At 43.0% G+C, this 26,266-nt stretch overlaps 1 protein-coding gene across 2 annotated transcripts in view; it reads left to right on the top strand.

The window, feature by feature from the left end:
• Positions 1–26,266, top strand: part of rspo2 (R-spondin 2) — a 59,390-nt gene that overhangs the window by 17,592 nt on the left and 15,532 nt on the right. The window contains exons 2-5 of one of the 2 annotated variants that reach the window (XM_062423017.1): positions 6,295–6,483; positions 15,625–15,768; positions 16,060–16,248; positions 24,646–24,651. In XM_062423017.1, the coding sequence (XP_062279001.1) occupies positions 6,295–6,483; positions 15,625–15,768; positions 16,060–16,248; positions 24,646–24,651 (528 nt within the window). The remainder of the gene's footprint in view (positions 1–6,294; positions 6,484–15,624; positions 15,769–16,059; positions 16,249–24,645; positions 24,652–26,266) is intronic. The other variant, XM_062423018.1, reaches the window with a different exon arrangement.

The following is a 26,266-nucleotide window of genomic DNA, read 5'->3' on the forward strand; positions in this document are numbered from 1 at the left end:
CTGACACTATTGGCTCTCGTGCACTTTCAGAGATCCAGAAAGCGGCGGTTGCTTCTTAACGCTTCAATTCGCCTCCAGCCTGCCGGTGGCTGCAATGCTGCGCTGTCCCATGTCTGCCCTCTCTCTCTCACAGGCCCTCTCTCTTTTTTCCTCTAAAGTGGAGCAGCAGTAAGCTTACACCATCATTTAGGGGGAACAAGGGAGGTGGACAATAAACAATAATTGTCTCAGTGCCACGAGGAAAGCGTATAATTCTGTTGGTGAATGCGATGCTTTCCACATGAGAGCACAAATCTTCTTGACCTGCTGCTGCTATGTAACTCTAAAACCTGAGGTTTGCCATTGCTGCTTCTTCACAATATAACATTTATAGTCAGTATAGATGTAGTGAATACATGTGAACCTTTTTTTTAATATCGTGGTACTCAATGAAACCAAACTTTCTCATGTGTGCTGTACTGTAAGTGTCTTTTTAAAACAATGGACAGTGTGGCTGCTGGTTAGTTGCATTCACATTCTGCGTTATTAGATTTACATACCAGGGGCCCTTAGAGAAATGGAGGAGAACTGTGAGAATAGAAACAGTTGTGCTTTAATATAAGCTCTTGTCTTCCATTTGCTGTCTTTGGAATTCACTGCAGCATTATGATATTATCTCAAGTCTGCAGTTAATCAAGACACGCGTTTGGTCCCAGTTGCTATTTGCTGCTATCGTATTCCATTTGGTACAGCGTTAAAATGATAGATGACAAGATAAACTAGGGTCTAATGAAAACATGTATCCCTTGAGCCCCTGTTGTATACCTCTGTGGCTAATGTCAACTACTAATGTGGATAATATTTAGGAAATTTAACTATGAGCACTCTCTTTGGGGAGTTTACTGGGGGAAGTCAATAATTCTTACAACAGTGTTGGTAGTAGGTTACAACTGATTGAAGTGAGCAGGTGAGAGATTACAAAGGGGAATGTAACCATTTTAAACTTTTTTTCAGGAATGGCTGACCTTCACAGACTTCTATAATACATGAATATATATGTTTTGGCATTTCTTATTCCCCACTTTATCCATAAAACATCAACCATACGGAAATGCTACTAAAACTATAAAGATTTGTTGCAGTTTTTATTAAAAAAAAGGTTTATATTATACTATATTTCTTACTCTTGAATACCTTTTCTTGTTATTTTTAGAATTACAATTAAATTGTCCATTTGAAAGACCTGGAAATGGTTACAGAGTATCAGTTTTCAGCAGCACCAGCCTTAAAATATTTTTATCCGAATATTTTAGAACTGCAACATCCCACATCAGTGAAACCCTACGTAAGAATGTCTTCTTGTTCTCAGTGTTGAGTTCAGGGCTCTAAAAGAAACACAAGAAATATGTGCAATTTGCCTTGTTAGGGTTTTGGGTTGCAGCATGTTGGAATGGGTCAATGTGAATGATTTCATGGGTAACGGTAGGTGAGTGGAAGGCAGGAAGTTAGCCGGCCGTGGGTGGAACCCCCTGTATATTTGGAGGCTTTTGGCAGCCCTGAGTGCAGTCTGTCACGCTTGCTTTGGACTCATAAAAACGTACCTGAGACGGAGTTTGGGTTTCTGCTGGATCTCACTGCAGCCCTAATTGCTCTTGAGCCGCATTCAGAGCAAACCTCCCAGCAAGCCCATGACTGTAGAATGTAAGCGCCGAGCTCCAAGCATGCCGTCATTCTTCATGTTATAAGCCTGACTGTTTCACATGAATGAAAGAACAAAACTTCAACTGAACAACCTTATATACTTATCAATGAAAATTTGTGAGGCCATTTCACCGTGTAATGCTGATTTCATGCCTTAATTTAAGATTTTTGAAAATTGTCAAATATAATAGTTTCAAAGATGATTAGTAAAAAAAATAACCTGTCTTGGATTTAATTTTAAAGGAATAGTTTGATGTTTTTAGGAAAGTTAAATGAGAAGATTGATAGCACTCTCAAGCCTGTACAGTAAATATATTCTAGCCGGCGCTAACAGCCACTTTAAGATAATGAGCTTATGATACAAACTGGAAGCAAACAGCTAATCTGGCTCAGTCCAAATGTAATTTATACAAATACTAAAGTGTAAAAATGACTAGTTTTCACCTGTTTCTATTTCTCTTTTTTTTTCTTCCTAACCTAAGCTAACAGGCCACTGACTGTAGCTTCATATTAACCCAGAGACATATGAGTGGTATTAATCTTTTTATGCAATGTTTGGCAAATAAGCCAAATGTCTAACAGTTCTCCTAAAACATACTAATTTGGTAAATATCCCCCTATAAATGCAAATTAAATAAGGGACCCCATCAAAATTCAAACACTATTTTTCTATATTTGGTGCACTAGATTTATCCTCAGCCTATCTGTCACTATATATTATTGATGGGTGAGTTAGAGGTTATGTGAAGAGTTGTTCATGTGGTTCCTATACAAGAGCAGTGGTTTCATACCAACCCCCTGCCTTGTAGACATGACATATTGAGGCATTTATTAAGACTTTGTGTTAAAAAGTCCTTGCAGAGGCTTCTTCAGTGATGTTCATATGAACCCCGGCCTTTTGTACATACAATACTTGAGGCTCAGAGGGATCCTCACTTAGCTGTCAGAAGTGGGAACTGTGGATTTGTTTTGTTTCTCGTAATATGTATTCTGTGGTTGAAACCGTAAACGACGTTGGTTCATCGTGTGCTGGGAGTGGCACTTCTAATGGCCTGCGCCCCCCTCCCCTCCCCCGTCTTGAAAAACATGTATGGTTGAACCTGGTATCCATATTCTCACAATGACCGCTTTCTGTGCGGCTTTTCTTATATGCCTGGGTCACTTCAGTTTCAATGTGATTGACAGAAGAAATACACACAAGAGCCAAGGCATTACATGATTTGTGGAAAAAAGAAGAAGAAGCCGTAGAAAGCAGGCGAGCATGTGTCAAAGTAGGGTTGATGTTTGGGGTAGACTGGGTTTGAAAGTGTCTGCTGTTTTCGAAACAGAAAAAAGGCAAACAATGTACAAGACAAAGACCACATCCATAACTCAGAACACAGCCCCCAGCAAAATAACCATTCAGCTTTACGTTCTTGCCAAATTAGATTAAGCGAGCCTGATCTACAGAGACTTCAGTCCTAACACTATACTCATTTCCCTTTGATTTTCTCCACTACCACTTTTTAGCGAGCAGTTTCCAATATTCATACCGATAAAGCTCGCTAAGATAAAAAGCTTTGAGTTTTCCTGCTGTAGAGGAGCTACTTTCAGATTCATATGAATGAGTGTTTTCTTTAAGAATGGCTCAAAGCTTCTGGCAGCTGACAGATTGATGTAAAGTGCGCTAGACATTATGCCGGTAGTGTAGGACGTGAGTTGGAATGCGCTGTTCCAGACACTGTGAATTGTGGCCTCTTTCCTGACATACCTGTGGCCTGAACCCCCAAACCTTTCCACAGACACACACAAGCTAATCTCCCAAGATCAGCACCAAAAGAGTTTCTCTCCACCGTACACAGCCGTTCCTTCCCCCCTCTTTTTAAATTTTTTTTATCCCCAATCGTACTCTAATTCCAGGATGTGGGATCTGCTGCATTCAAACGGCTTGTGATTATGTTATCCTCAATCAGCATGCGTTGCGAGATTAGCAACCAGCAAAACAAATGTTTGACAACAAAGAGTGAGCAGGATGTGTGAGCCAGACACATGAAGAGGCTTTTCAGTGACTGTAATTTCCTCGCTGATTGACCAGCCAGTGATCTAAGATGACCGCAGGCCTAGATTTTATTTTTCTATTATTGTTGGGATGGTATTGTTAGCAAACTGTCAATAGTGATAGAGTCCAACCCATTCAAAAAGGCCCCGAGAAATAAGCTTTCCAGCCTCACAGTTATCTACTTTTGCCAAGTTGGCTTTCCCTGTCTGTCAGTTTGGCGGGGGCAGAGGGAGTAAATGTGACCAAGTTAATATAGATGTCAGTTTGTTGTAAACACATCCAGACTGTATATGCTACAGAAATATATGGTTAAATATTGAGGTTTGGTCTAATGTTGCAGTTTAGTTTTCCTGAATGGAAGCATTGACAGAATGAAATGTGAGATATATATTTCACAGATTCTGTTTGTGGTGTTAACTGACGGAAAAAACACTTGATACAACAACTGGAGTGACCTTTTTCTGATAAAAGAGATAACTATATTTACTGTGTTTTAATGTAGGTATTTTCTATTATATATATATATTTTAAAATATGAACAGGTATAAATGCCTGCACATTATTTTAGCAAATTTCTGTAAGGCACATTATTTAAATACTAGCAGTCAGTTGTTAATGTGATAAAACCGGTGTCCACCAAAGAGAGCCAAATAACTCTGAAGATACTGTATTAAATTGAGAGACAACCTGCCTTGGCAAAACTGCAATGAAGAATAATAACATCTTAGACACTGAATTGACAGTTGAACATAGGATGCAATTTTCCATTTGAGAATTGGAAGAGCCAAAACTAGTCATAATTTGGGGTTTTCATTTCTCCTTCATGTCTTATTGAGTGAGTGCCGACTAGAGATGAACAATCACCAGTCTGTGTGATGAATAGGCTTGGAGTGCACATCCCGGCGCTGCTGTGATCGATGGGGTGTCGCCGTAAACCTCATCCCTACAGACCATCAGAGACACATTCTGATTAGCACTTAATCTTACTTCCATCCACCCTGGCTTCAGGAGAATGAGTGTTGTTTGGCAGAGCTAGCATACCTCTCTGAAGACTATCTCCCAGTGCTCCAACAAAAGAAATGAAAAAAAGATGAGTCCAAGACAGCCACTGACATCCACTGACTGATTTTCACATGATTACAAACTGATGCTTGCACTGGGCCCACTTAGCGCTCACTTTCGTCTCGGTGAATCTGTTCAGAGAAATCTAATATGCAGATCCACGGCCAGTAACGCAGGCATGTTCTGCTCTGTCTCTCAGGGTTTCTGTCCAGTTTGCTGCACAGTGTTTTATTAAGCGTTGTGGTGGGTCGCTCAATTGGAGCGGCGCTGTTACCCGGTCCCTGCTTGTGATATTTAAGACTTGGCTTAGATCAAGTTGAAGTGTCTCTCATTTAGAGAGATTGGATTCGCCCAAGGACATTTTCCTGTAAACGGGACACTAAGGAGTTTACATTGAAAGTCACTTATTGTGGAATGGACTGTCTTTTTACTGGCTCCTTTGTCTTCCGCAGGAAACTCGAGCCGAGGCCAGAGCCACTGCGGTTTTGGGGGCTTTCATCGGCTGTCTCAACACAATCGTTCAGGAGGCCAACTCTGACCAGAATTAATGCAATATTCACATTCATAACCAATCAGCATTCGAACGTCAAAAGGGGAACCAGAGTTTGCATGAATGACAAATTGTTGAATTGGACATATTTACTATGACTTAGAGAATATCCTGCTGATATATCTATTATGGTTGTTTTGGTTTTATTCTTGTACTGGGGTTGTATTCTGCTGGTCAGCCCTACCACAGTTGCGTCTGTCTCCTTAAGTTCACCGTGTCCTTGTCATCGGTTGAAGTCGAGGTCGTTCACAGTTGAGTAATGACACAACGATCTAAAAGAATGATGTTTTTCTATCACTAGTACATAATATACAACCGTTGGAAACACTGTGTTAGATGCAACTTCCGATACTGCAACAACACTTCAGACCTTTCATTTATATAATGCTGTATTCCGTACAAGTAGTCAAATGAATGAGCTGCAAGGTTGGGCACAGCGCACGGGCAAAGTGGGTTTACATCACCAACATGTACCAGGTAGCAGGAAAGTGCCAAGAAAAAGAAAGACTGGGTGTGAATTATGTGTTTTATTTTACCACAAAAGGAAGCACAAGCAATTTCTTCCTTCTGGGAAAAAGAGGGTAAGAACTCAGTGATCCAGAAAGGTTTGAGCACACCTTTCTCGTCCATTTTGTCTGCTACATAACCCAGCTTTGGGGTTACGTAGTGGACTGTTGTCATCTCGTCGGTCGTGCATTGAAAGGAAGAGGCTCACTTATGAACAATGGCAAAGATGAAACTTATTTAACTGTGAGAAGCTAGGGTTAGGGTACACAGCCTACAATTTGAGAATTGCGCAATGCCCAAGGTAGTGTCTTCCTCCAAAGGGACTGTTGCAAAGTGATTCTTTAATGGATTCAAACTTAGTCTGTGTGGAGAGCCTTAATGCTTAATATTGAGTGCTGTCTATGTGATTCCATGCTGTTAATCACCTGTACTGTTTGCTCCTCTCTGTGTCCTGCAGCTAGCTATGGAGCGTACCCCATCTGTAAAGGCTGCTCGGTGTGCTCCAGGGACAACGGCTGTGTAAACTGCCCACCCAAACTCTTCCTGTTTCTGCGGAGAGAGAGGATGAGGCAGTACGGGGAGTGCCTTCACGACTGTCCAGCCGGATACTACGGCATGCGCAGCCCCGAACTCAACATGTGCTCCAGTAAGTCCTCCCGAGTCCAACACACCCATTCTACCCCTCAATTCTCCCACACCGCCCTCTTCTCTCAACACCCCCACCATCCTGTCTTCCCCAGACGCACATACATACTTCCTCAACTTCCCCTTTTCCCACAACACATGCTTCATCATCAATTATCCAGAGGAGATACACATACCTCGCAATTTGAACGGCTCATCTGTTCACACAGGTGGATGTAGGCAGTGAGGCCTCGTCTCTCCGTGTCTCCCCTGGGGTTTGACAGTTCAGCGAGGATGAGCGCTCTTTCTCATTTCTCTTTACACCTGCATTACCAAACATCCTATCGTCACGAGGATGTTTGAAGGCATTAAAACGTAGGTGCAAATGCAACCAAGATGCACTGAAGATTCAGCCATATATCATATCGTTACATTGAGAGCAACATGTAAAAAGCAACCCTTTTAGCCTTGTCTTTAATATCATTTAAGCTGCAACAATGATGAAACTAATTATTTTGGCAACTGTCTGCAGAGGCATGTGGATTGAGACTTTCAGCAGACAGTGTAATATATTGGCAGACAAAGTATTTTTTGACTTTGAATACAAAGCCAATCACAGCAGTGTCCAGAGCCTCCATCAACAACCGTATGTTAGTTGAAGTTTGATAAGGAAAAACAAAGCTTTAACGCTTAAGATTAGTACTGTTTGAATAGAGAACTCTAATGAGTACTTGAAAATAGCACATTTTAAACTCCTCTTACATTATTTATTGCCTCAGTGATTAAAACCGCATTATATATCTTGCAGATAGTGTATCCATATCTACAGGATCTTGCTGTAACATGTTGCTCCTGACAGACTACAGTACACGTAGTAAATAGTTTTTTCACTATACTGTTTCTTGGAAAACATTGTTTTGGTTTCATAACTTAAAACAGACCACACCTTTGGTTTCACATGCTGAATTATGTTTTACTATTTTAAAAAAACAACAATAACAATGAAAAATGGAAAAGTTCTCATGATTCTCGTTAAAGAATAACTTTAAAATCCGATTAATGAAATGTCTCCCTCACCTCTTCATGTAGCACCCTGATCTCATAACCTTATTTTAACATGGAATATACTCTGAGAGGGCGAGAGAGAGGGGGAGAGAGAGACTTTATAGGTTTACACGGAGCCTGAGGTGTTGGCTGAGTGTTTCATATGAAAACAGAGTGGAACTCGAACCCATTTGGTTCCCTGAGCCAAACTCCTGACAGACGCACTAAAATGAAGCCCCAGAGGAGGGTGTCCGAACCTTTAGGCCCAATAATATGAATATGTATCAACCACAAAAAAAAAACCTACATTCTGCTTACCCAATCACTGCCGACATGGATGCAAAGACATCAGCTTTACCCATTTGATTATAAGAAATAAAAAGTATGTTTAAACTGTATCAGCTAACGTTATAGGTTGGTATCCTAGATGGCAGTGAGGTGTATAAAATTTGGACTTAAATAGCCAAAAATCTGGCAATGTGACATCAGAACATGTTCAATGTCAAGCTGTGATTGGTCATCATTGTTGGTCAGTAAGGCATTAATTAGTCATTTATTACAGTTTTGTGATGACCTTTTTCAGTAATGAGTAGTTTAAATGATTAGAATTTAAAACCCAGGAATTACATCACAAATTACAGACTACAGACTCCAGTAATGCGCCTTCATTTAAATAATTTGGGGGATATTTCCATTCGTTCAGTGGACAGACTTGTGCACTTCACGTTGGCTTCTACCAAGAACAATGTGCCTTCTCATAACTCTAAAGATGTCTTATGTGCATGTTGTGTCCTTTGCTTAACTTACATTCAAATATCACCTTGTTTAAAACACAGTTGGAAGGTGTGTGAACCCTGCAGCTTCATAGTAAGAGGGCAGGACTTTTAAAGTGCTATGCAGTCACAGCCTAGTTGTTGATGGTGAGTAAATACGCTCAAAAAGTGGGCTGACTGACTATAAAACTATATAGTATAAAACTATATATTCTGTTGTTATTTGTTATTTGCCATGTTATTTACCAAATTGATACCAAATGTCATTTTAGCAAACAACTTAAATCTACAAAAAAAAAAAAATCAATTTGTAATTTAGGCTAATGTGATCACAGAGATTTTGCAGAGAAGCCTCTTTTAGCAAAACTACTGGTATCGGATATCCCCAACTGAATTACTTAGTCTCTGCATGCTCATATTCACCCACACATAAGCCCTATATGTTAATTAAATCTCCCCACATACAGGCAAAGTCGTAAAGGCCCAACAGTCATTTCACCCTATTTTCATTCCTCAAAGAAAATTGGAAGAGAAAGACATCTTGTTCTCTGGTAAAAAGGCTTTTTTCTTTCATTTTCTTTCTTTTTTTTTTTACTGTAACCCTGCTATCCTAACCGCTGTATCCCCATGCTGGGTGGATTTTGACTCTAACTGATCCTGATGTGTGGCAAGTTAATCTGAATCTCTCTCCGTTCAAACTGTGCATAGAACAACATCTTGTATTGTCATGTAGTATCAGATCTCAGAGCGAGTCCTACTTTGATGTGATCGCTACTACGGTCATGGTTTTTAATCCATTTTTCCGATTTGACCCCTTATTCTCAGCTGTGTTCTGCATGTCATTTTCACTAAATAGTTCGTGTCTGACCGCCATAAATGGATATTTTATTGGGTTGGAAGCTCATTATCAGGTCAGTGAATATTACTCTCAGGTTGACAGTAGCAACTGGTATGCGAAGGCTCAAAGGCACAGCGGACAAACGACGGCGAGGCGTTCTCAGAGCTGCCGTGTGCTCCTGGTTTCCAAAGAGGCCTGGAACGTGGCATTACGTCTCTGTTATCATGTGCTTTTTAAACACAGGCTGAAATCACTTATGGAGCAGCTGCTTATTATTACACCAGAGTTTGTCTGTGTGATCTTATCTCATTCAAGAATTTTTTTTGTGGACTGCCTGGGTAAAAGAAAACAAGAGCTAGACAACCAACAGGCTTATACACTCAGCCGCTCACTGGCTAAAAACCTCACTTTCAGTTTTTAGGGGATTCTAGAGGAGGCACAGGCATGTGACAGAGAGAGCTATGGGTGTAGGAAAGGGATGAATATACTTTTTTACATGGTGAGCTGACAATGTGATGCAATGTGAAGTAAAATCACATAGACAAATGTTTTGACTGATAGGGCCAGCACTAGAAATAGACTGAAACAATCCATTTGCGAAATGTGATGATATACATGTTCTTTAAAACCTTCATAAATTGGTGGGAAAACTTGGATAGAGCCTTTAGGAAACACTCTTTAATATGCCTTTTCAGCATCATGGGTGGGCTGTAGCCTTTCCCAGCTTTCTCTGGGTAAAACAAAGAAAAAACCCTGGCCAGGTCATCAGTTTATCACTTGGTGAAAACATTAGCTGTGTGATATATGTTGCATGTTATTTATGTGTTCCTGTGTGTAAATTCAGGTATCAGGTACACTCTTTCAGCCACCGTAAGTCAACGTCCTGGTCAGAAAATGAGATATGTATGGATTTTTGAGCAGAAAATCTGAATGCAACATTAGTTATGGTCTCTATGAGGGTATACTGACTTACTTTGGGAGGAGAAGCACACTCTATTTGGCCATCAGACCCTCTAAAAGACCCAAATTTATGGACTTTATCTTTTGCAGAATCCAGCACCTAAATGGGGTAAAGGTAGTGCACAGAAGGAACAAAATTTAAACTCAGGACACCAGACACTGTTGGGATATTCTTGTGAATACAGTGGTAGCAGTGTACTGCGCCTTGGGAACCCTAATTTATCAGTTCACTATAAACGAAAAATGACTACATCTTTCTCAGGGCTACTAAGGGAACTGTGCATCGCTTGATGCATTTTAAATTTAAGGCACAAGGTTCTGAGGGGTTTTCCCTCTACGTCAGAAAAATAACACCATAATTAGAGCCAAAAACAATGGGAACTATACTTTCCGCAACATGACATAACTGGAGACCCATTTACAGCTACACTTCAGCTGGATTCCAAAGAGGCCCGAGACATGGGAGCAACAGTGTTAACAGCCATTACTGAGACGCTTCTTTAGCATTACTTTTTGTTGCATAATACCTTTCTGTATATATCCATATATTACATTCCTAGGTCACTGCTTTTTCTAGAACTCCTTTCAGCAGCTAATGGACAAGTTGATATGAGCCATAAACCATATGTAGTAACTCCAGTGTTATCCACAGGGGTTCTTATCATTTGCCCAGAAGAGGCCCCACACCAGTGTCTGTGGGTGTCAACCCACTGCTCCACAGGGAAGATTTGTAGCAACGGTCACACAGTGTGCTGCTTTATGTACAGCCAAATCTGTGTGAATGTGGTGCAGTCATTGCCTCGCCTCAGTCACATTTCATAATACCTCGGTTTTAACATACATTCCCTAGCCAAAGCATATTCTGTCATTTTGTATCACAAGCAAGTTCTCTGGCTGAAAGAATTATGAGCTGAAAGGCGACTATCAGAGCTGTCTTTTACAAGAGAGAAAGTGTTGAGAGGGTCAGCATGAGAGCAAGGCTGTGCTCAAAACTTCCTCCCTCGGGGTATATTAGGGACCCCCCACTGCTACGAACACATACACTTACTCTAGCCACCAACCCAGTCGCTCTTACCCCTCTACAGTATGCTTTAAAACACACAGAAACCCCAGCTGTGTTCGCTGCCAACCAGTATCCAGCCTGATCAAGGCCTGGGATTGCCAATATCCTGGAAGCACGGTTTAAATATCACAGCTCGTTCAGTGCCAACGTAATGTGCCACTTGAGACTCCTCTGTCAGAGGTAATTTTTCTAGATTGCCAAATGCGATTTCTGTTTTACTGCATTTCTCGTGCTGAGGAAATTGGTTACCAAATCCCATTGTTGTATTTCTTGTTGCTTTGTCACAGCAAATTAGGGCTGGAAATAGAAGGTGATTGGCTATACCTTTTCCAAGACCGTTTTAGTTTTAAAGTACCTCATGGGAATTCGTTGGGTTTTAGGTGGATGGGAGCCATGCATCATGGGCCGCGGCCAAAAGGGTACCAAGGCTGTGTAAAGAAACTATCACGAGTTTTGTAACCTTTAGTTGGCAGCACTGGCAGCTCCCCTCTCTCTGTTTCTGCTTGTCTCTCATTCAAGCTTTCTCGCTCTAATTCTGAGCTTGTGGGTATTTCCATTGCACAGTCTAACCAACAAAAAGACCAGTTGCTTTTGGCCATTGAGCTTTACCAAGGGACATTTAATCATCACAGCTTTACTCACCGCACTTTCAGATTTGCCAGACAATACAATGGACCCACCAAACCAAGCCCTGCTCTCAGGACATAACAGCCAGATGCAGAGTTGAATAGGGTTTGTTCTCTAAACAGTGCATAATTGTGCATACTCTAATGTGAGTAGAAGGGCTGTGTGTGCTTGACCACTGTCTGAAGCTTGAGCTGTTTGTGTGTATCCTGGAGCTGGCTGAGCAGATAGAGAAGCAGTTCCTGGTATATCATAGACTGTGTTTCTTGGAGTGAAGAAGCAAGGAGAACTGCTGACACATCTGCCATCCCTGTTTTCTCTCCGAGAGATGCTGATTGACAGGAACACCACCTCTGCTTCACCTAGCCCTACACTGGCATGCAGATGAGCACCCATGTGGAAAAAACAGCATGGAGAGAGTTGGGAAGAACATGGCAGCTCTGGCCTTTGCCATGAACTCCTGCCATCCACAGCTCCACATGACATGGCTGGGTGGCAGCGAGCAAGCCAAAGCTTCCATGTCAGCCAAACCCGGGGCCTAGAGAGTAGGTCAGAGCTGTTCGACTGTTCGCTTGGAGGCAAAGGATGGAAAAATAAGGCTTGTTTTCCCCCTCTCACTGCCAGGCCTTTTATGACATTGACACTCCTGCTGAGCAACATCGGGTCTGGTTAGCTTTCTGGAGGAGTCTGAGACTCTCTCCATAGACTGATGAGTGGTCTGACAACCCACCTCAAGCTCAGATAACGTGAAAGACCCAATCTGGAACACGAGAGATTCATCAATCTTCGCAAAAATGACTTAGCGCCCTTTCTTTACACAGCGAATATTCATGTAAATAAATGGAGTGATTACATATGGTGCTGTCAGCCTGTGGAAGAACAACGTTTGACTGAATCTGACATGAGGCTTTGAGTATCCGTGATAAAATCGGTGGGTTCCCCATCCAGACCACAGCTGAGGGACCAGCTTCTGCCATGCATGCACCGTGAGATCACAAGTGACGCTCTGTGACTCATCTCTCAACTTAAAATGCACTTGACACGCAAACCACATAAAATTCAAGCGCAAATCAAGCAAACTACAAAAAGAAAAAAGAAAGTGTAACAGCGATATAGGTGATTGTCGGTGCAGCTTTTCAAATCGCGCTCCCTCGGCCGCTTTACTGGCAGCTTTTGAAATTTCTCTCAGAGCTGAAACACAAGGCTTTTCCTCCTGCGTTCATAATATAACTCACAGCCAGTACCAGGCCAGGAGATAATGATGATAATACGTTTAAGTCCCAGGAACACTGGGCCTTCAATGGGATCTGATGACCTCATTATTTCTCATTAGTCTCCCCGAGGCACCTCGATGAAGACTTTAAAGGTGGTCCAGAGGTTAATCCCACAGGGAGAATGAACCCGCTCCCCTGTATCTGTTTCTTGAGCTGCTGGACAAACTGTCTAAATACCGACTTGGCCGGGGCCGACTGGCCAGTGGTCAGAATGGGAGCTGCTCCGGTGTCACAGATAGCACATGCTCTCTTAGATAGCCTTTTGCCTGATAACTGAGCAGAAGGATAAATGTCTGTCATGGTGATCCCTTCCTACCCACCCCATTCTCTAATGACCCATGACCCTCAAGCTTTTTCCTCCCTGCATTCTAACTCCCACGGAGACGCATTGATGTGCCATCCACCTCATCCATCTAACAGACTGACGTTATTACTTATCATCTATTTAGAAAAGAGCCTTTCCGAGCATTTACATCGTTGCCTCGCTACATCTGAAAACAGAAATGAAGAATGATGTATTAATCAAAAAACCTTGTCAAATGCTACTGCTGCAAGAATACACTATTTGGCACATCTATGTTGCTTGTATTTACTGTCAATAACTGGGGATTGCACAACAACTAGAGTGCTTGAGAGTACTGCCAGATGTTCTTGTTCCCCCTCTCACTCTTTTATTTTTTTTTGTTTGGGAGCTAAAAGTCTTTCAGGTGATGACAGGCCTGGGAAGTGTGAAGGGTAAAAGACAGCTTTGTGCTTTCCAATTAACTTTGTGATTTATTAGCTCACTCCCTGAATTGGGCTTGCCTTGCATCAAACCCAAGCCTGACAGATTTTTGTTTCAACCAGAAAGAAGTGAATGAGAGGCAGAACTAAAAAGGGTGGTAAAATACATACATATTTTTACAGCACTGTGTAATTCTGGTGATCCAAGGCATGCATATGTTGAACTATATGATAAAATTGAGCCATGGATCAAGAAAATAACCAGATAGGCTAAGTAATATCAGATGTTTTAAAAAAAAAAACAACCCAAAAAACAAACCACAACAACAACAAAAAAAAAGAATAAAGAAATCAGTAATGTATGTATGGTCAGTGTATCTGTCCTTTTCAGAATGTGGAGTACAGCTTCATGCAGAGTGGGTCTATCTCCAGCCATATCTGATTGCTATGTGTGTGTTTGTGCACGTGCGTGTGTGTGTGTGTGTGTGTGTGTGTGTGTGTGTGTGTGTGTGTGTGTGTGTGTGTGTGTGTCCATGGTTTGTTTAGACTGGTCGGGAAAGCGTGAGACCAGAGTGAGTGGGCAGAGGCCATACTTTAGGGTTCAAAGTAAAGCGGGGAGGGACCCCCTCGTTTTCGAGGAATGTCGAGGAGGAGGCCTGATGGTTAGCTGGAGATGGTGTAATTAAGGGGTGTGATTGTGAGAACCTTCCCTTCCCCGGGCCCTGCGAGGGTCACAGATAAAAGAGCAGCCCTCAGCCTCTGTCGCTCTCACATGTGGAAAATCACAGTAGCGCACGCTTACGCGCCGAGAAAACGCACACAGGCTAATGCATGCTTGCATCCTTGCGAAAGATGCAATCAGAGGACCAGATGACACCCTACCTGGGAAGCCCCTTGCAAGTGTAGAAAGACGATGGCCGCAGGTTATTGTGGTTCCCCAATACTGGAAGCCTATTGGGCAATCCCACCACATGGAGATTCTGAGGAGTGTCATAAATTAGATAGCTCTGGGAGGCTCCTTTTAATCATGTAGGCCTGTGAGTCGCCCTGTTGGTGTGGTTGGCGTAATTTGGCCCTGCTATTTGCAGAGTAAGAGCTTGATGAGACATCGCTGTGCCTTTCTTTGCAAGCGCGGTGCTCTGTGTCATGCGCGGCGGCAGGGTGTGGCGTGGGAGGATCAGTGTGCCGTTGTGTTTGCTGACTAAATAATAAATAAAGCGTTTGTTTGGCAAGGCTGCAGAGATGTTGTGGAGTCCCTCCCCTTTCCTTACCCACCTTCCCCCTTCTGCATCGTAGCCAAACGTAAAGGATTCACAAAGCGGGCCAAGTTTGTGATCATAAGCAATCATTCACACTTTAATGAAAACCTGACTCTCTCTCCAATAATCTTCAGTTATGGAAACATGCACCGATCGGAGCAACGTGGAGCAATAAGATAGCATAGTAAACACTATTCACAGCACTAATGGGATGTATTCTTCCTGTTGCAGCGTACCATTAGTTGAAAACATATGAGCTTATGTGTTTGTATCCAGACAGTTAGATGTCAGTGCAATCTGTTGAGGTCAGCGTGACGTAAATCCTCACTGTCTCTGCCGTTGTGTTTGCACATTGTTCATTTGCTCTCCCTGAACAAGAACAGGAAGACGAAAAACAAATCTGTGTCGGGCAAAACAAGTTTTCTGAAATACACTTGAGCCCCGAAGAGAAATGACTTACAGGGAATTGGCTCTTTTTTCTTTTTTTTTTGCGGTAGAGATGGTATAATCCTTTCAAGAACCCCCCTCCCCAAACCCCTTAGCTCTCGATCAACTCCAGATGAGAGACCCTGATGACTCTCCTCTTTCTCTTCTTCCTCCTCCAGGGTGCAGGATAGAGAACTGCGAGTCCTGCTTCAGTAAAGACTTCTGCACCAAGTGCAAGTCAGGTTTTTACCTACACAAAGGGCGCTGCTATGATAAGTGCCCCGAGGGCTTTGCCCCGCTGGAAGAAACCATGGAGTGTGGAGGTACGTGCAACAACACAGATATGTATTCAAATGAAAAGGCAAAAATAGTAAACAACTTTGTCTTTTACACCTTTCTTTACCTATTCAAAGTATTCTATAACCTCTCAGTTGGCCTGCTTATTTTGGACCAAAAAAAACAAGCAGTTCAACTGAGACCACACACAAAGAGGTTATAGCATCCTAATAAAGCTCCTTCACCCTGTATTAAAGTTTGACCTGGGGTCTTGAGTTGCCTCTAAATGGCACTCTGCTGTGGTTTCACTGCACATCACTGTTTCTGTGTCTCTGCAGAGGGCTGCGAGGTGGGCCAGTGGAGCGAATGGGGAGCCTGCACCAGGAGAAACAAAACCTGTGGCTATAAGTGGGGTCTGGAGACCCGGACGCGGCACATTGTAAAGAAACCACCCAAGGACACAATACCTTGTCCCACCATCGCTGAGTCCAGGATGTGCAAAATGGCCATGAGGCACTGCAGGAGAGGTAAGGATGTTATATCAGTCAGTACAAACTCCATCCGCATTCACTTTAAATGTGCAGTATATATAACATCCAACCACACTAGATGTCAGCGAAAAAACGATTTGCTATGTACAGAGAAAAGAGTGATGGTGTCCTGAGCAGAGAATGAAGTCACCCTCTCTCTCTCTGTGTGTGTTATTATATTAACTTCTCTCTGTATTTTGATAGCTTGCTTATTGCTAGTGAGTCTCTATATGTCCTCCCCATGTACTTTCTCAACTACTTTAAAGCTATCCAGTACACAATAATAAGTAAAAAAATATTTGAGACGAGAAATAGGCAATACAGTAACAGAATCTTGATGCATATTTGATCAGCACTGAATGTTTTGTTAGCCATGTGCTCAGATGCAGCTTTCTTTTTCCCCCCAGCTTTACTCAAGTAAATGACACATGCATGTGTTTTGGTCTGAGATGGTGGTGCTATAGTGTGACATCTAGTGGGGCTGCAAGTCGTATATTGCACCTCTAAAGTTTACACTACTCTGCTGAATATTAAAGAAAACAGCCCACTTATCCCACAGGAGAGCTCCCCCTTCCCCCGCCACAGTTCCACCTGTCTCATATAGCTCTCGTACCTTGCACTCAGCCTTATTTTTTCACCGTCTGTGTTTTTGAGGTGCGCAGTGGCGTTTCCGTGCATGAAATATCAGTATTTTTCCATGGCGGCCTTGTTTAAGCCAGCTCTGTTTCTGAGGTATATTTTTCCCCCACTCTCTCTCATCTCCCTTCCTCCCCTCAGTGGAATTCTTCAAAGAACGAACTGCAGGTTTCCTCAATGGCCGTCTCTGTTTCCTCACGTCAGTTTGAGAGATATTTGTGGTGCACACAGCATGTATGTCAGGCCATTAAATGAGAAGTCAAATCTGGGATTTCTCTGTGTGTGAATACAGCTAAGGGAAATATTTTTTCTCTTTCAAAAAGTAAACCATTTTTCTCAGACAGTCCAAACACACCATTTGGGGTGATGGCCTCAGGGTTTGCAGTGCTTTTAAAATAAATGTCTTTTTCCTTAATGTACTTTTATGTCTCTCATAAACTTTGGATTAGGATAGGGCGAGAGTAAATATTTAATTTACCAAATAAGGAAGCAATTACAATAGCAGATAGCATTCAGATTATCAAAAAAAGAAAACATTGTTTAACAGAAAGACGAAAATATTCTAGCCCTGATGGTTTTTCTCCATTTTAGGCCTGGAGTGTTGAATGGGAGGATCTTTTGGTGAAGTGGTGAAAGAGTAAATAAACTTGAAATAAACCCTGATAGATTCTCATATTTCAGCACTACCAAGGCAGTCGCTGCTCTCTGGGTTGGAAACTGTGATTCTATGGCATATTTAGTTCCTGAAGCACTGTCTTTTTAGTCAGGGAAATTCTACCCAACCCTTACGCACCTCTTCATGACTTTGCCTTGCCTGCTTGACCTTTTCTGAGACACTTTATGACCCTCTTTAATTAAAATTTGGCGTTGTGCGCATGGTTACTGCCATCAATTATCTCAAGCAAACTAATGAGATGTTGTTGTAGAGTCTTAGTTTTCCACAGTCCCTTAGAAACTGACAGCAGACTCCCCATGTCCATCTTACTTAAAGCTACTGTTCCCTGGTGATGTGGTCATTGTAAACCTCTCAGTACAGTTCCTTATTCAGTGACTGAGTTACGTCTCAGTGGAGGATCCGAAGCCTCGGTCGAGTGGTTAAAAAGCCGTGTGTAAAAGTGTCACTGTGTGTGCATCTTAGGACTCTCCGGGCTTGTGAAGTGCTGCGGTGGCCTATTTAATAAAGGTAAATTTCAGACTTAGGCATGTGTTGTTAATTCTACACCACTCAACCGCTAGTGAAAAATCCCCACTTGGCAAAAGCTAGTGAAATGCAACACTCTTCAGTTCAAATAAATACAATGTAAAAATGTAAGCGGCTGAAGCTGAACAGGATGGAGAAGCCAAAAAGGCAAGGAGAAACACTCCACAGATCCAGCACCGTCGCCTGGCAGCTCCACCAACTGACATTGTAAAATAATCACTTCCCGTGAGTGATAGTAAAGTATAGTCTGAAGGGATGAGAGGCCACCTTCTGAAATGCAGGTGATCAGGAAGTGGTCAGAGTCTGTGGAATAAGACCTGAGTATGAAATAATGGCTGAGTGACCTTTTAAATTAACACACATTCAAGGACTTTACATCTTATTGGTCTCTAGACTTAAAAATGTGCAATATTGGATGTTAATCTTTATACAGAAAAGGCATTAACAAAACTGTAAATGTATAGATTGTACATTCAAATAAAATTGTAACTACAAGAAGTGCCTATAATGATCATTTGGAACTTAAGACAGTCTAAAAATGAACATTTTATCTGGCACCGGACACCAGACACCAACGTTTAGGATAAGCATAGCAGCCCATAAAGATGCTGTGGATTAACTGCAGACAGGAAATAAGAGGAAGCAGCATGTAGGTATACACTATTTATGGCAATGCTTATCTGATCACCCTGGCTTGCATTTCTGCATATCTGTGTATTTAAATTACACGTGGTGGACGTCATTGACGGATCCTTCTCTCCCAGCTTAGCCGATGGACAAGGACAACACAAATTATCTTATTCTTTTCCCCCACGTCTGTCTGGAGAGATCTAATCCCTCTGTAAAAAATACACAAGCAGAGAAAGTAAAGCCCAGATAATGTCAAGAGGCGAGGCATTTTCACAGCAAACATGATGAGTCGTGTAAACCGTGTCTGATGTGTTCCGTACAAGTTGCAGATCATTTTTAAACACAGTATATCATTTGCACTGCTGGGATTCATTTACTGTTCTCAGCCGGTGTTGCCAGAGCAGCAGTGTCCTGATAACACACTCTGCCCCCCCAAAAAAATCATGGAAAGCATTTAGCGGAGCACAAGGACAGACAAAATATGCGGTGGTACACTGTCACAAGGGTAGTCTCCATCCAACTGTCAAGATACATTAAAGCAAACTTAAAGCTTGGCAAAAAAATATAATGGCAGCGTGCTGCGTTTCCACCAGCTGGGTTGCAGGGAATATTTAAAGAATATCATTGGGAATACTGCAATGCTCCGACTGTATGACAATCCAGGAAGGCTCAAGGGGATGAATATTTCTCCAAAATCAACTAAAGCAGTGGTCACCAACTCTGCATGTTTTAGGTATCTCCTCACTCGAACACACCTGATTCTGATTATTAACTTGTTATCAAGCAGTCCAAGCTTGTAAAGGGCTTGATAACGAGTTCATAATTAGAATCAGGTGTGAGTGAGGAGATACCTAAAACATGCAGGGCAGTAGCTCGCCAGGAGCAGGGTTGGAAACCACTGATCCCAAGCCATGTTGAATAGTTTGAACTGTGTAGCAATGAGATTAATACTATTAATTACATTACTTCTGAAAACATCAAATTATTAGAAAACCATCTGTACAATATTGATAAAACATCTTTAAGAGATTCTACCATTTTCATCCAGCTTTTGAAATTCAGAGCATCATTTTTCACTATGGATCATCTATAGAAGAATCAGGAGGTCTCATCTCGCCGCTGCTCGGCTGGCGTGTGTGCCAGGCGTTTGCATTATACCCATGAGACAGTAAAATGCTTTTCTATCCTCCGGATCCCTAGAGTGCTGCTCCGAACAGGCAATAAACAATAAAGAGACTTTATTAATAGCTGCCCCAGTGCTATCAGCATTGACAGACTGGGTTCCCCCCTCTCTCTCTGTCTTGTGAGCTGACGGGATGAGAGGAAAGGTGAGGAGAGTGATAACACTGCAGTGCGTGGCTGTTCCATATTGATGCCATTAAGGATTTCCCCACAGAGATTTCCCAGCAACCCCTGTCATCTGATTCACTGGTTTACAAACAGACATGTGTGACAACTTCGATTCCTCTTTCTTTGGCTCTTTTTTCTGCTGCCCTGCGCTGCCTATCAATCCATCTGTGTGTATTTTCCTTTTTTTCCCTCTCATGCCCACCCACGCTACTATAATCTGTGAACAACAGCTGCTTCTGCCATGTCAGTGACATTAGATGTTGTGTAAACAACTTAAAATGTTAAAGCTCTCGAAACTCCCTCTCTTAACGTAATCCCTGATTTGGGATTTAAGAGGGAGTAAAGTCCAACACAAACACACCATTGCGACTCGAGCTAATTTCCAACAGTTTTTACAAATCGGCTTTCAGATTCTCAGACGGCACAAACGTCTCACATTTGTGCAGCCCTGCTTGCCTGGTGTGCAGGTAAAAGTCCATTCATTAAAGGAGCATTTGTAGTGTAGGAGTCGACCAAGCCCCAAAATTAACCCAAATTGACCTGATAGCTCAACTTACACTCAGAATGCTTCTACGAGTCCATGCAGACACAGTCACCCTGCTGACCTCATGGAAAGAAAAAGAGGGAAAGCTGAAAGAGGCAGAAAAAAGAAGAGTAAGAGAGGGGGAATATATAATAGTTATTCTTTGGTCATTGGGTTATGTACCTGTACTTGGAGAGCTATAGGCCTTCGTGGGAGTATTGATCTCCTGTGTGTAACCAGAGAAACCCTTTCTGTAGGGCTCAGTCGTGGCCAAGCCTTCCATCCCATCAGTCATCTGAGTGTTCAGATCCAGACACCACTAATGCTGTCTGTCAAAACTTTTGTGTGCAGTTTGTGTTTATACTGTAACTGTGATAACTACCTCTTCCAGCCATGATGCTCAGCCCATTCCCTCTGCCATCAATTTGAAACCTTGGATAAACACATTTTGGGACACATTCTGTGGCAGGGATGTAGAAAAGGATAAACCCACCTAGTCTGAGTTTCCCACTTAATCACTCCTCCACAGGGTGACATCTAAAAGCCCTTCTGAGGTCTTCCTCTGTATTTAAGGCCATTGGACATGACAGAGAGGAGGGCAGTTGTTTAATTTACCCCACGAGCACCTACAGTCTGGAGTAGAAGACCAAAGTGAATCCAGATCCGCCCAGGATCAACTATACCCCAGGAGGATTTGGTTGACTGGTGGGATCTACGCCAGGTTCTGTCTGAAGCCAGTCTGGTTCTGCGGTGAATCCACAGTGCTGTGGACCTCCTGGTCCTCACCGTCTGCGAACCATCTGCTACAAAGTCTCTGCTCCTGTAAAACGATGCACAGAGCAACGGTGATTGCCTCAAATCTGCTCTAGAGGAAGCTCAACCGCCTTGTCTGTAGCGGACACCGCTCGAAAACACCAAAAGAGTTCTGGTTACTGGCAGTCTTTACATTTGAGCGAGCAGTTAAAGCGCGTGCATGCAAATGAGCGTGTGACACACAATTTCGGTGTTTATATTCACTGAGCCAAGAGATTTAAGCCCTGGCGAAAGATGCCATTCACTTCTGAGCCTTTTAGTTACGCACTCAGCATGATCACATCTGAGTCTGGCCTGTGTTTGGCTTGGAACCCCGACATCCAAACACATTTCTGGATGTGTTTTTGTCAGACGTAGCCTTCTACCATGAGGCCAGCTTTTTTGTAAAACAGGCACATGCTTTTAACTTGAGGCTAATTGATTGAGTGTGTTCATCTTCTCTCGGCAGAAAAGTTCATGTTTGTCCAAGTCAAACAACAATCGAGCTCTACTCAAGCCACCACTCTGAATGCAACCCAAAGCACTTGAGAACAGAGGTTTGCACTTCTGTTCCCTCATGTACTTATCTTATTATTCCAATTAATATTCTCCGGGTGTGCTCCATGGGAAGTTGGGACTTTTGGACTGTAGAGCTGGTGCACAGATAAGTCTCACTCTGATTTCTGCCGCACTGGAATGACAGGTGGTGATTAACGGCGATCTCTGGCCTGGGTAATATCACGGACAATCCGGATCAGTTCTTCCCGCCAGCGGGAGCGGAGTGAGGAGTGTTTTCCCAGGACAGAAGGAGAACACTAATTGGCAGCCGTCCTGTCATAGTGATTATGTGAGCCTCGTACCGCAGCCTGTTGTGACTGGGGGAGCCACAGCTTAATCTTCATTTAATAAGGCCGCTCCGTAGGGGCTGACACAGTAGCTGGTGAGAAGGCCTCAGAAGTACCCTCCCTCCTTCTGGACAGCATGGATGGACAACTGGGGTGGCCTGGCTCCGGACAGTGCAACAACTCCCCAACACCACCCACCTCACAAACTTGCGATGTTCATTAATTTAATTAAATGTAACCCAATTCTGGATGTGAAGACGAAAAGAAAACTCAGTAGCAAACAATGTTTTCCTCATGCTGTGCACACGACTGTAAAATTTGAAAGCTGAGATGACAAAGAGTGTTTTGGAAGCTTTACACTGCGCTGTAGTGAATGAGAGTATGCTTGAAGAGGAAAGACAGACACATCAACCTGTCATTGACTTGGCCATGTCTTCAGCATCCCAATGCCAATGGCAGTTATGGTCACTGCTGCGGTCACAGTCACTAGTTCTATTTCAGCGATCCCATATTTGCAAATCTCTGCCATAGATTATTCCTTTTTTTCCCTCGTCTGCATGCTTATATTTCATATCTCCTCCTTACCAGAAGAAAATTGATTATCTAGGCTCACGTCTGGACAGGCAATCAACACTTGCTTCATGCCGATGTTTTACAAACCAAACTTTCAAGTTTATTTTTATGCCTCTCGTGCAGTTTAGCTGCGTTAAATCTTCCATCGGAGGAGAAAGTCATTACCAGTAGTCTCGTAGACTTCTCTGCCCTGGATACATTCCTTACCGGGGGGGGGGGGGGAGAAGACGATGCTGGAAGCCGGAGGAAAGAGGAGGAGGAGGAGGAGGGGTCTCTGATTAACTTCCCACTAAGTGCCCCTGCTCTCTGACCAAAATAAATATGGCTGCTGTCATTTTGTCAGCAACTGTCTTCAGAGAGCAATATTTGAAACACCCCATGATCCTGCTGGCTTTTATATGGAGAATCCATCGTCATACCACAGGCATGAGCCATAAACATGTGGAGGCCTTTCAAAGACCAAGGGGGTGGAGGGATGGAAGGAGGGGAGGTGGAAGAGGAGGGGTCAACAGAGCTCACTGGGGCTCCATACTCCACGTTATTGTCATCTGGTCTTTTCTAAGCAGGAAGAAAGAGGAGGGGGTGCGAGTGAGTTTTTTTGTTTTTTTTCACACTCTTTGGCCCAGTTGAGTTGTGGTTTTGCTGAACTGCCTTTTGTAGACTTGTGTAGACACATTAGATACAGCCGTCCTCTTATTTGTTTGACTTGCTTTGCTGCAAAGTGCGCGTTGGTAGTAAAGTTATTCCAGTAAGTACAAGGTAGCAGATGTACATATTTTTCTAATACATTTTGACGTTGAATAGATTCCCATTTGGCAGCCAAACGTCGAGATTTATACCCTCATATCTGCATAGTTTTATGAAACCGTGACCTAAATATTCAGGTTCTCAACCTGAATATTTTGCACACATTGTTCAGAGCGGGACTCAGCCCAGAGAGAAGGAGCAACCGAGTTGGTTGCGAGGCTTCCGTTGTCGTTTTCTGGCAGAGGAAATGAGGCATATGGGCCGACATCAACAACCCCATCAAAAACAGACGTACACAAACAAACAAAGTGGCAGCAAACTGGAGGAGGAGGAGGAGGTGGGAGAAGGATGAGGAGGAGGGGGCGATACTGTACAGAAGTGGAATGTTTTCATGTTCTCATGCCCCACAAACGGGAGCTATTTCCCCCCGCTGCGCAGTATATGGGCTGATATTACCCATGACACGGTCGGGGCCGTAAAGCAGACCTTCGATGAACGTTCCCCTTGATGGGCAGTTTGTGCTGTCACACCATGTGATTTTTTACAGCAGTCGAGACACGGTCTGTGTCTTTACAGGGATGGATGGCAACAGCTTGTGATGAGATCTTTGAAGTAGGGCCCAGCTCATATATGAGACTCTTATTGGTCTTTTATAAAATACAGTATCTTAGCCCGCCTTACCCGCTTGTTATATGACATGACATGGTTTGCCCCTGACCACAGTAGATGATAATTTCCTTATTTTTATATCTGATGGCTGACCAGAGAAATCAATACAGGGTGAGGTGTTAAAGTATTTTACACAGCAGCTTCAGGGGTGGCAATCTGTAAAACCTGTAATGAAACCTGCTCACCCCGCTTTAAAAAATTTCATTAGTATGGATTTGGAGTGTGCAGCGATTGTCCAAATGGAGTTTTAGTGGCTCTTCCATCCTGACAGGCGTAAAATTCTAGGAAAACATTGAATTTTATATTTTACCGGAGAGAGAACATTTTGTGATTTTAAAAACATGAAACTAAATATCATCTGTTTTCTGTTTCAGCCAAGTCCAAAAATATCAAATGCCTATATCAGTCTAACTCTTGTTTTGAAATAGGCCCCGGTGTCAGGGTTTCTTACCTCATATTTAGATAACCCATGCAGGTCAGAGTGAAATCTGTCTGATTGTGCTGCATCACGGAACCTCCACTCTCTGCCTGCCAGATTTCCAGTCCAACACTGCTTCCAGCTCTCCTGTGGACCGCAAACGCTTTCATCTCCATTTACACAACACCAGGCAGATGAGGATGCACGCACACACACACACACACACACACACACACACACACACACACACACACACACACACACACAACACACAAATTCAGCCAGAGTGTGAGAAAAACGTAATAGACACTGACAAACAATAAAACAGACCTCACAGACAGAACAAGTCACCACATTATCTACTCTTTTCCTCGACACTGTTTCCATGCTCTTTTCCTGTATCGCACTCAAATGACACTCTCTCGCTCGTGAATCACATATCACAGTGCGTGGCGGTCTGAGGAACAATGTGCATGCCACAGAGGAGGATGTGTTCGCGTGGCGCACATTGTTCGGAGCAGTGCTGCATGCACTGGAGTCCCCCCTTCTCCACTGCTCTGAAGAGAAAAGAAGGAAGGCGAGGAGCCGAACGGGGGAGCCTGCAAACATCTGGTGCACAGTTGCACTGGCTCAACCGCTAGAAGCCCCTCTCCTCTCCTCTGCTCTCCTCTCCTCCTCCTCCCCCTCCTTCCCTCTGTTTCTCCATCTCTGGTGGGCGTCTTTATAGAGACATCACAGCTTTTAATTACAGCTGGTGATTCAGAGAGAGAGAGAGGCTGCGGCTTTCTGACCCACTCATGTCCATGAGCGTGGACCCAGCATACAGACATGCAGACACAACAAAGCAACAAGTATAGGCCTGCTGGCCCTTGGCTGTGTGTCTGGGTGTTTTTCTGTGTTGTGTTTGTGTGTGTGCGTGTGTGACTTAAGAGTGACAAATACAGGGAGATGCAGACTAAAAGCAGAGCCATTATAGTGGTAAGTAGAGGCCAGGCTGTAGACCACTGTATTGCACTCCCATCATCACAGAAAAGCTGAACACGAAGGTGATGTCATGGGATAGCAATTTCAGCTTAAAGGAGCAAATATGTTACCACAATCTAGTGACCTTAACATGTTTTCTGACTGCATAAAACCCAAGCCTACACAAAACCATTTAAAGTTATAAACCACTTATGTATGAGTTGGAAGAAAGGTCACTGGTTCTGTACCAGCGACCCTAAGCATATTTATAAAATTCTGAATTAACGCTTAAACCTGCATGAATACATTTTTGACCACTTGGGGGCAGCGCACCAAGCTGTAAACACAGCACTGACATTTTATTACCTTCTAATGTTGATATGGCTACCAAGCAATTCGTATGGTAACATGTATTTGGCCATGTGGTGAATGTAAATTCAATATCACTCTCTGTTTGGCAATATTTTAGTAAGGGAAATCTGCCTCTTAATACTCCACTATGTTCACCAGTTAGTCACTAGCTTTGTTGGTGGTGGTGGTGGTTTATGAGAGCTTGTAGGGTTCTATTCTCAGGCCAATCCCAATTCAGCTGAATTTAGTTTGATATCCGCAGTTCCACTTGGAGTTACTATGTCCTGAAAGTACTGGTCAGCTAGCTAAGTAGCAGG

Source organism: Scomber scombrus, chromosome 7 (genome assembly GCF_963691925.1).
Source record: "Scomber scombrus chromosome 7, fScoSco1.1, whole genome shotgun sequence".
NCBI lineage: Eukaryota > Metazoa > Chordata > Actinopteri > Scombriformes > Scombridae > Scomber > Scomber scombrus.